The sequence below is a fragment of the Durio zibethinus genome, chromosome 20 (assembly GCF_047325235.1).
Source record: "Durio zibethinus cultivar Kanyao isolate XHJ-2024 chromosome 20, ASM4732523v1, whole genome shotgun sequence".
In the NCBI taxonomy this organism is placed as follows: Eukaryota; Viridiplantae; Streptophyta; class Magnoliopsida; order Malvales; family Malvaceae; genus Durio; species Durio zibethinus.
In genome coordinates, this window is record NC_143181.1 from 4,715,900 (window position 1) to 4,727,336 (window position 11,437).

Here is an 11,437-nt window from a genome sequence, read left to right on the forward strand (position 1 = left end):
TCTAAAAATATCTCAATTTGAGTTAAAAGCGATTATTAGTTTAAATCATGATTATGTTGGAGATATTGGTGCTTTTATTGCAAAATAATTTTGATCATTCAAAAGGAATATAGTAGAGATTAGAAATTAGTGTAAGTGGTGAGATACATGATTGTGAACCCAAATGATGAAGCGTGCCTCCATAGTCCTTAGCCATAACGGAAAGCAATCAAAAGAAAGGAGCTTTTGGGAAACGCTTTGCTTCAAAGTAAAGCCTTTCTTGAGTAAGACAAGATCTTAAGAATATATACGTGACCACAGCGCTCAGCACAGGCAGATTCGTTGAACAGAGTTTTAGAATACTAGATTTTACTTTACTCCAAGGTACAAGTTCCCCTGCAAGATTCACCATGATTTGAGTAAAATATAGTAAAAGACATAAAAAAATGTAATACTAACGTTTTTGTGTTAACATATTGTATAATAGTAGCTGGTTTGAAGATGCCAAGAAAACCCCTTGTGCCAAGCTCGTGAGCACTGAGCCAATTTCGGGATTGAAACACTTTTCAAGACATAAAATATCCAGAAATTTACAAATTTTTTTTTACATCAGTAGGACAAAATTTTAATATAAATTAAAAAATTAATTTAAAATCAAATATTTGATATTCCCTCACATACCTTTAATCATTAAATTAAATACTTGGAGACGAAATTCATAAAATTCACTCTTCAGCAACTTGTCTGTAAATAGCAGTTTCCTAGAACCAGCAAAAATATTATGAAAAAATTTATGTTTTAGATACTTTTAAATGAACCTCTCACTGTTGACCGACCTAAGTAGATTTTAAGACTACATGATGTCAATATTCAAGCAATAGATGGAAAGTTATCGCTTGAACAATCTTCCACACAATTTCAATGATATTTCTTAGGAACAAGTTTCATCAAAAGTTTTAACCAATTTTAGTTTCATCTTCTAGTTCAATCAGAAATATGAGCAAAACCATGACAGTAGTACATAAAAAGACCATAAATAACTTTAATAGATTCAATTACAAGAGCTATCAACTTTTATAGACACTGACAAATTTCTCCCTTGGTCCGGCAGGACAAAAAACGAGCTGACCACAATGGAGATCTCTAATTATTGTACACATAAAGCTTACACAATTAATACTAAGAACCCTACCATACACAGACTCATAATAACCTAAAAACACTCGCCACTGCAACTGCCAAAAACTCCATTGCAGTGAGCTTACAGAAGAAATACACAAAAATAAGAACCTCGAACAACAGAAGGACTGTTACAGCAAATGAAAAGTATACTCTTTTTAGGCTTTTAGAATAGAATCCCAATCAATCTCATAAGAAGGGCATTTGGACAACATAAATGTTTCCGAAGAAGAAACAACTTCAGGCCATGGCTGTTCGTTGAAATCCGAGAATGTAAGATCTGATAAAGGTGAAGATTCTGCTGACCCCTCACTCTCTGTTAGAACCGGAGACAAGGATGACGATGAGTTCTCCACCTTCACTGTCTTTTCCTCAGGCTCAGGCACTGCCACTTGGACTTTGTTGTTCTTGCTTTTGTTCTCAGCTGTCTCCTTTGATGATTTTTTCTTGTTTCCTTGCTTTTGATTTTGTTCCATGTTTTCACAAATGGCTTGAAGCTTAGCATCAACAGAGGAATGTAAAGGCTTGTACTCACCAAAATCGCCTCCGATGTGGGAACCATGGTGGCGAAGGTTAGGGAAGTTGAGTCTCGCAAAGTCACCTCTTAGTTTATAGGCTGCTTTGTCATAAGCCAAGGCTGCTTCCTCAGCTGTGTCAAAAGTGCCTAACCAAAGACGTGTCCGGTTTTTAGGTAGCCGAATCTCAGCGACCCATTTTCCCCAGTGACGTTGCCTAACACCTCTGTAAAGCTTGGTGGGTTTCGGTGGTAAACCCACCTGTTTCATTGGGACAGGCTTGGGGCTAAGAAAGCTGAGCAAATGGTTGTTGTTCCTGTCGTGATCGGGTTGGGGATTTTGGTAATGATAGCTAGGTTGGTTGCTTTGGAGGTGGAATTGAGCCTGGATCTGGTGGATCTGAGCTTGGGTTAAGTTGTCCAGACAAATTGTTGAATCAGGTTGAGGTTGTTGCTGCTGTTGGAGACCTGAAAATGGGTCAACTGTCATGGAGTAACAGCAATCATCTGGGTAAAAACTGGGTTGTGTTTGGGAAGAAGAGAAAGAGAGGTAAGAAGTAGAAGGAAGAGGAGGAGGAGAAAAGAAAGAAGAGCAAGAAGAAGGGGAAGGGCAAGAAGAGGAAGAGGAGGAAACACTTTTCATAAAAGGTTCAAGTGCTTCCATCAACTCTCCCCCATACATATATGATGGAACTGCCCTGCTACTGTAGAAATCCATCGTAGCTGCCATCTCTTAAAAGCAAAAATAGATTGAAACTTAGAAAAGAACAGACCAAATTTAAAAAAAAAAAACCTGTTTCTTACCAAAACTTAAGAACAGGCCCAGAAAGGATTAAGGAGGTTTATAAAATAGACAACCCCCTTGAAATCCAAGATGGCTTAAAAATCAAACTTTGAGGAACCAAAAATCACCCTCTAAGCTGATTTTATCTACAGAAAAAATCTAAAATTTAGCTTGGAAAGAGAAATTATTGGAACTTTATAAGAACAAAGTAAAAAAAAAAAAAGAAAAAAAAAAACCTGGATCTCGATTCTGAAAACACCTGCCTTTTGAACAAATCTTTGTCTAAGTTTGCTTTCTAACAATTTTTTAAGTACCAAAAATCAACCCAAAAATCAGATTTTTTTCAAAGACAGATGATTAACAGAAAGGGATTCAGAGAAGCGGGGTGTAAGAGAAAAAAAGGGGGGAAAGATTTTTAAAGAACAAAAACCAGAATCACTCAAAGTACTTAGTTAAAACAACACTCTCTTTTTTTCTCTCAAGTTTTTGGTGTTAACGACTCTCAGCTTCGCTCTGGCTTTTCTCCCCATCTCCCTTCACTTTATATAATAGTTCAGCTCCTTAATTAACTCTATTAATCACAGCTGTTAATCATGATTAACCCCCTCATTTAACCTTGTTTGTATTTTATTTTTACGTCGCTCTCTACTGTACTTAGTTCTCGTTTCCTGACGTAAGACTCGAATTATCAATTGTCTGTAACCACTAATATAGTGACACGTGCACAATTCTTGGTCTTTTCTGACAGCTGTCCTTTCTTTTACCGTCAGGTGTCGGTGGACACTCGTAGTTGACACGGATTTTATTATCTTCAGACTTCAGAGTTTGTTGACCATTCTCGCTTTCGCTCAACTTTCCTTACTACTTTTCTTTTTTATTAAAGAAAAATATTATAATAATGAATAATAATTTTTTTTTTGTTAGAAATGACACTAAATTTTGATTAGATAATATTAAATATAAAAAATTATTATTTAAGAAAATTTTATGTATCAATTATTAAATTAAATATTTAAAAAAGAATATGTTTAGATCTATGAAATATTATGGGAAATGGGTATTAGATTAGGGATTAGTTGAGATGTTATTATTTATAATTTATAAAATATTTTTATGTGATATATTACTAAATTTGATAAGAACAACACACCAAATCAAAATATTTCTTACAATTATTTGTTGATAAATATTGTTTATTTTAATAATAATTAATAATTAAATAATATTGTATCACACCAGAATATTTAAGCATTTCAAACTTGAAAGCTAAAATCCAAACTTTTTTTTTCTTTGGACTACGGAGATGACTAGGATAGAAAATGAAGCAATTTGAAAGATGGGGAGGGAGTGGGCACTCTATCATTAACTATTATTATTATTACAATGTCACAAATTCAAGGCCTACTACCTTCCACCATGCTCATGTTTAATCCTAATTATTATAAATTAAATATAATTTTGATGATGCTGAAAACGTACCAAAATATAATTAATTTGTTAATTAAATTTATAAACCCATCCAAACTTTGGAAGAATATGATGCCAAACTAAATGACAACCGTCGGATTAAGAATTTATGCCTTGATGTCATCATTTTATATCCCCTCCACTGGATGTCATTGCTTTCGAAGAGAAATGCCAAAGCCGCAGAATTTTTAAGTGCCTACATTTTTGTTTTGTTTTTTTTTTTTTTGATGACTCGACCGAGGTTAATTTGGGGTGACCGTGGTTGAGTTTACGGCGAACAAGTCACGTGCAGAGGCTGTGGCGGAGAGTCTGCCTATCTCTACAGTTCACGTTCAGTGGCGGCGCGTGTTGTGAAACTTAGATATTCGTGAATCATAAGCCTTCATCGTGGTGGTTGTGTGAGCATGTAACAGTCACGCTTTTGGAAAATAGCGTTTTGTTAGAAATAAAGCAACAGTGTAGTTTGTGGGCCAATAATTATGGATTAGATTAGAAATTAGAAGTGTTGGTTAAGTCAGTTAACCCAATTGGCTGGGTTTAGGACAAAGTTGAACCACAATCCCGGACTTTGTCGGGTGGGGAAATCCGGAATCCAAACACCAATTCCCAAGTCAACGCTTCTCCTTTAAAAATATTATTGTTATTTATAAGAATTTTTTAAAACTTAGAAATTTTAATTCAAACATCCTAAATTCAAACTTTACAAAAAAAGAATTTTTTTTTTTTTTGCAAAAATTAAAAACTAACTGATTTTAAAAAGTTCATGCCGAGTTCCCAACTCAATGATTGTCTCTATTGGTAATCATATTTGTTTAATCTATATTTTATAGAAATTTTATTATAAGAAATGGAGCAAATTTGCTGCTAGACTCCATTACTAATGATTTAACAAGCACGATGGCCGCACAATAAAGAGTATGAAGATTCAGTTTGATGGAAGAATTGTTTTATTTACATTATATATATTACAAATTATTGGTAGACCAACCCCACTCTCATCATACTAATGCCTAATTGTAATGTCAACTTTATTTTATTAATTGGTGATAGGTTTTAATGGCATTAATTTCAACTTGAAATAGTAGGGATGATTATTTGTCATTCTTTTTTTAAAAAATACTATTAGTCTTATTTTTATTATATTTGTCTCAAATTTTTATATTTTTTTAATAAATTATATAATTATTAGTTTAATTGTGATATATCATTTTTTGCCGCATTGTAATATGTCATTTGTGAATTAATTGAATCGATCGACTTTAATTTTAAATTTATCATAAAAATTTTGAGACAAAATTGATGAAATAAATAGGGCACTCAAATGGGGAAAAAAAAAACTCTATTAAAGATTAATGCAACCTAATTTCTTAATTTCAACTACACCATGAGTTTCATCAATACGGTTGTTTACCCTTTTTTTTTCTCTGTTTATTTTGGCAATTTTACAAGAAATTAAAATTTTAAGCCTTAAATTTTAACTCCCATTGAAGGTTAGAAAACAATCTTTTCACATAATAACTTTATTAATGTAATTTTCACCTTATAAAAGAGAGGTATGGTTGATAAGTCATAAATCATATATGCTAAAATCATTGCTTTCCGTGGAAAGATTCACTCATCTCTTCATTGTTATTGCGATTGATTTGATAAATTTATGGAAAATTAATTAATTAATTAATTTACATGAAATAGTAAAAAAAAATTTTAAATGCATTTCCTCATGAAATAAAAATGCTACTTAATAAATCATTAAAAAAATAAAGAGAGAAGCTAAGTTCCACCCATAATAATTGTTAAATTCACCCACATTCAAATCTTACTCTATTATGTAACGACAAAAAAACAAAAGCTGGGCTTGAATCTATTATTCCACTTTAATGCCAAATATTTGATAAGTTAGCATCATCTAAAACAATTTAAAAAAAAAAAAAAGTGACAAAATTAACATTATAACTCATGTGAGAACGAAATTTTACCACATGAAACTATGTAAAAAATTTTAATAATAAAAAACACAGAAATACTACTTGAAAAACGTTTAAATGAGAGGAGATGTAAGTGGTGTTTCTCTTATAACTTTAATTTGTATATGTAACTTCCTGAAAGCAAAATACTTGACGAAAGGTTACTTCTTCAGAGGTCGAACCTCATTTGTCATAAATAATTATTGGACTTTTGATTATACTGGTTGAATAATTTGTCATGAATAATTAGCTGGTGTTAGTCCTTTGATTGCAACCCAAAACTCAATTTCCACTTCTGACTATTTAAAACGCAAATCCAAGTCAAAGTTATCTTGTTTAAGTGCATTGGCAAATTCCCACTAACGTCAATTCTGTCCAAATCATGAGCTGTATCTCTTCATCTATCCATAGGTTCCTAGCATTTGTAACCCCACTTCCAAAGAAAAAAAAAAAGTCTGATTAAAGCCATGATCAAGCTAAACACACCTTTTTGAAACAACCAAAAGTCATTTTATGATTTGGGAGCTAGCAAACATGTTTTTCTTTTGATACCACAAAAAGAATCACGTGAAAATTGAAAAGGGTATTCAAAAATTTTCATTTGGAAAGGAAGAGAAAAGAAAAACAATTTACCATAACGTTTTCATGGTTGCTACGTGTTTCAAATGAGTACCATAGAATTCTGAAATGGGCCTTTAGGGTTGATGTCATTAAGTAATACCTGTTTTAGTCGGTTAAGTCATGTTTGGTGTTTAATCTTTTTAAAATTATCTTGGGCGACGATTTTAGGAAACAAGATTTGTATATATAGACCAATGGCTGATTGGTTTGTTGAATGAAGACCATTGTCTCATTACTATGACTGTATCTATCAGTATCTGTGTTTATTAGTACCCTTTACGAGTAGTAGACCCATCAAATAAATGTGGATTCTGAGTTGAGGCAGGCCAGCCATTTGTTTTGCAGGCGAAATACTTGGGAGTGAGCTAGCTCTGAAAATTTTACAACTCAGAAAGTGGCATGGCCGGGTGGTGATGATTGAGGAGGATATCGAGTTGGGGATTGAATGTGAATTTATTAATTAAAAAGCTCATGAACTGGTTTTTGAGCTGTTTGAAATTATATGACTTGTTTTAAGTTTGATTTATTTCAGTAGTTTAAAGAAGCACTACAAGGTTGAAGATTGAGTTTATATGAGAAGGTGATCCAAGCTTGAGTTAAATCAGATTAACAATGATAAACATGTTCAATCACCATATCTCATAAACTTGGAGATTTATGAGAAGGAATTGAAGTCTATAAATCCCCATAAAAACCAAGAAATCTACCCTTTATCTCATTGGACGAATTACTATATATAATTGGAAGAGAATGAAGATGTGTGCAAGAATCTAAGAAATTGTGTTAGTAAATCTGCAAGCCACATTTTTCCCTCTCCCCATTTGTCATGTCTATTTCATTTTATTAACAAAGAAAGATTAGTGCCCGGCAACTCGATCCATCCAAGCATTGGTTAGGTGAGAGTCGAGGGAGCAAATGTGTCTGCTTCCTAGCTAGACCTTGTAAACAAAAGATTTTTATTCAAGGGTCGAACTTCAAACTGATTAAAACATTTGTGAAAACCTTCTTCCATGTTCATAAAATTAAGGTATGAAAGACAAGAAAGCAGTCTAGTAGATCATACACGTACGTACGTACGTATGTATGTGTGTGTTTTTTTCTTAATGTTGCCAGCTATGAATTTCTGGAAGACAGTGAAATTCTTGTCATTGTCATTAGAATTTCAAGTCAATCTAGGCTCGATTTTTCAACTGATTTGGTGAGGATTTTCCAAAATACAACTTTTTAACGACTTTGCACATGGCAACCCCCAAATTACTTCAAGTTTCCTTATATTTTCTGCCACGCTTTGATAAAGATGATCAATGTTCCCTGTTCAAACAGGCATTTATTTGAAGAAGAACCTGTGTTCTTGAAGTTGAAACATCAACTAAAATTGTTTCTTCTAGTTGTGTCAAAATCTTCGGTGGTGAATTTAGACTATAAGGAAAATAAAGTAAAATAAGAGTTATTGTCCATACGCAACATAAACGCCAGTGTAAAAGGGAACCCAAATGCCAGGGTACTTTGAATCGAAACCTCACTGATTGGGTGTGACCCAGAAATATACGATATCCAAGCTCCAAGACCAAGGTGGACCAGACCCAGAAGAGCCATTGCTTTGTTAAGTCCATATATATTGTTCATCATTCCTTCAAAAACCTCACGTTCTACAGTTAGTCCATCGATTTCTTGGTGCTAGAAATCACGGTTTTGATTCGGGTATTCACGTTCTACAATCTGCCATATCTTCATGGTGGTCGTGGGTGGTGGGCCTAGAGTTCTTAAGGCTGAGAACTGAGCCAATCCAAACATCCATACCCATGGGCCCATTTTCTAATTCTCAAAAATTATATTGAGCTTTGTCCTTCTAGACACCCACTCAAGATCCCGATCTGTTTTTTGAACAATTGGTTCATAATACTATATTGAATTAATTAAGAATGCTCTTGGAAATTAAAAAAAAAAATTATTCCTCTTGGAAAATCCATATTCTGTTTAGGTCAATGTTCTTCAGCTATATTTACTACATCCCACATCTTGTTTGTAACAAAAAAAAAAAAAAAAAAGTAAAATAGAAATGTTTAAACTCGATAGTTTTCCTTTGGTCCCCCCAACTATGTAGGAGGGCTAATTTATTAGGTTTAAGAAGGTCATTTTATGAGTTCCTTTCAAGTTTCAAGTGGAAAAATTAGATTCAGTCTAATCTTTTGGTATGTACAAGGCAGCTAATGCTGTCTTGCAAACGAAAAAAGGTTCTCAAAGTAAATGCTAAGAAAGTTAAAGGTTTCATCTACTTTGCTTGGAAAAAGTTGTAATCGAATCAACTATCAAAGGTGAGAGGAAGCCAATTTGGACACTGGTTTATATTTATGGATGTCAAGTGGTGAAATAATAATAATTTGAGCTTGTTCAAACTCATTAGATGATTAATCTCAAAATCAAATCATAGGTTTGTTGACGAGTAAAATGTGAGCTGAGGTAGCTTTTTCTTCTTCGACTGGTTCAAAAAGAGCTCAGTTACATTGCAGTCTTCGTGCGTGCATTTGAATTCTGACCTTGAGAACTTTTAGCTTCGCAAACTAAGAAGAAAGTTTTAATTATGGTATGATCAAGTTGTGAACGGGAATGGCTTATTGAGATTGATATGTGCTAGAGCAACTCGGGAGGTTGTGGATTCTGAGGGTCGAGATGCATAATGTCCTCTTCATTGCATTAAAATATAGGAAAATTTGAACAATATTAGAAGGTTTTTGTTAATTGTAACGTGATTTATTAGTAAAATATTGATTTTTTAATTTTAATAATTAAGATTCAAATCATGATAATATTAAGTATAAAAAAAATTAAAAGGTTTTCTTTTCTTTTTATTCTTTTTTATCAACCATCCACAATACCTAGTAGCTCAAAGGGCAAGTTGCATGCCTGGGTAGAAAATTCATTCATGCTCGCAAATAATGTTTTTGACTTGAAAAAAATACGATAAAATTTAATCCTAATCTTAATTAATATTTATCCATGTTCTTCACTTTTATAATATGTTTTTATAGTAAGTTTGGTTGGTTGAAATTGTTATTCTATTTTCGATGTTATTTTATTCCAATTTCAAATGTCTCCTTATTTTTTAGTTTCGTTCAAAACTTTATGGAAAAAAAAAATCATTCCGATTAAAAGAAACTATTTCTGAATTATAGTATATGATTTCAGTGACTAGAGCTATATCTCCCCCAATTGTAGATGAGCTAGCTAGCCCTTGATGAGCGTGAACTCATAATATTATGCGCTGGCATATGATATGAAGGGTTTAAAATTAAAATGAAGAAACAATCAATGACCTAACCTTGGACGAAAAACCCAATGACCAAATTGATCATGACCCAAGCTGTTAATTACTAGAACGAATCTAGTCTAGTACTATAATTCTAGTGTTTGCAAAGCAAAGATAGCCAATCTACATAAAACCTAGGTGTAAATCTAGCGAACGATTCATATAGGAGACAATGCAGTTGAGCCTTGTAATAAATTGGGCCGAGGTTGGAAGATTACAGATAGATTTCCATACGTCATTCCCAATCCTACTACAAATTAAAACTTGCCGACATGCAACAGCGGGGTCACCGTCAATTTCCTGCACAAAGGCTTGGACTTTGTTCTTGCCCCTCATCAATGACAATCCTCAACATTTTGGGCGCTCTTGATTGGGTTTTGCATGGGTCATTTTCAGGACAGTTTTCCGGTCTCAGACCCCAGGTGACGGAGGTTACCGCTAAACATTGACTTTGATAAAAAAAACTGGAACCCAGTTAACATTTATAGCCAAATAGGAAAAAAAAAAAAACACACATCTGAAGCAGTGTTTCCCTTTGTGGATTCTTTTATAATCCAATCCTGTGCTAAATATTCACAATAATCTGCCTCTGATTGATACTGACCGACACATTCTACAAGATGGAGTCTAAATATTGGCTATATCGCCTGTAGTTAAACTCTAACAAGGTGCCATAAGTGCGATCAGCAACACCAACGAAGAGAGATTCTGTATCTGGGCTAAAAAGATATTCCAGCAGTCTCACCAAAAAGATCAATTTCTTGGCAATTAACATACCCAGACTTCATATCAAAGATATGAACGAAATCTGCTGGCTCAGCCATGACCAGAAACCGACCATCTGATGTGAACTTGACAGCTCTAATTGCTCCCATTCTTCCCTTCAATATAGCAAGGTCCATGTTCTTCAGCTATATTTACTTTAGTTTTCATTGATGAAAACATATATAGTAAATTAAGTACAAAGTAAGTTTGAAGTTTAAATCCTCACATATTTTTTGCTCTAAAAAAAAATTAAGTAAAATAGAAATGTTTAAACTCGATAGTTTTCCTTTGGTCCGCCCAACTATGTAGGAGGGCTAATTTATTAGGTTTAAGAAGGTCATTTTATGAGTTCCTTTCAAGTTTCAAGTGGAAAAATTAGATGCAGTCTAATCTTTTGGTATGTACAAGGCAGCTAATGCTGTCTTGCAAACGAAAAAAGGTTCTCAAAGTAAATGCTAAGAAAGTTAAAAGGTTTCATCTACTTTGCCTGGAAAAAGTTGTAATCAAATCAAATATCAAAGGGTAGCGGAAGCCAATTCGGACTCTGGTTTATATTTATGGATGTCAAGTGATGAAATAATAATAATTTGAGCTTGTCAAACTCATTAGATAATTAATCAAAAAAATCTAATCACAGGTTTATTGATGAATAAAATGTGAGCTGAGGTAGCTTTTTCTTGTCAGTCTGGTTCACAAAGAGCTCAGTAATATTGCAGTCCTATGTAATCTGTTAATAAAATATTAAATTTTTAATTTTAATAATCAAAATTTAAATCATGATAATATCAAATATAAAAAGATTCAAATGTAATCCTTTTTTTGTCTTTTTTATCAGCCATCCACAATACTTGGTAGTT

At 33.2% G+C, this 11,437-nt stretch overlaps 1 protein-coding gene and 2 pseudogenes across 2 annotated transcripts; all 3 read right to left on the minus strand.

Moving 5' to 3' along the window:
* Positions 1 to 994: 994 nt before the first annotated feature.
* LOC111315585 (ethylene-responsive transcription factor RAP2-4 pseudogene) lies at positions 995 to 2,989 on the minus strand (annotated as a pseudogene). Its single transcript, XR_016330718.1, has one exon. The product of XR_016330718.1 is annotated as an ethylene-responsive transcription factor RAP2-4 pseudogene (transcript).
* A 4,820-nt stretch (positions 2,990 to 7,809) lies between these two features.
* Positions 7,810 to 8,320, minus strand: LOC149513069 (uncharacterized). Its single transcript, XM_089749321.1, has 3 exons — positions 8,309 to 8,320; positions 7,980 to 8,185; positions 7,810 to 7,927 (listed from the first exon to the last, which is right to left on the minus strand). The coding sequence occupies exons 1-3, from the start codon at positions 8,318 to 8,320 to the stop codon at positions 7,810 to 7,812; spliced, it is 336 nt and encodes a 111-aa protein (XP_089605447.1).
* Positions 8,321 to 10,426: 2,106 nt separating this feature from the next.
* LOC111314953 (putative WD repeat-containing protein C2A9.03) lies at positions 10,427 to 11,246 on the minus strand (annotated as a pseudogene).
* Between the last annotated feature and the right edge of the window lie 191 nt (positions 11,247 to 11,437).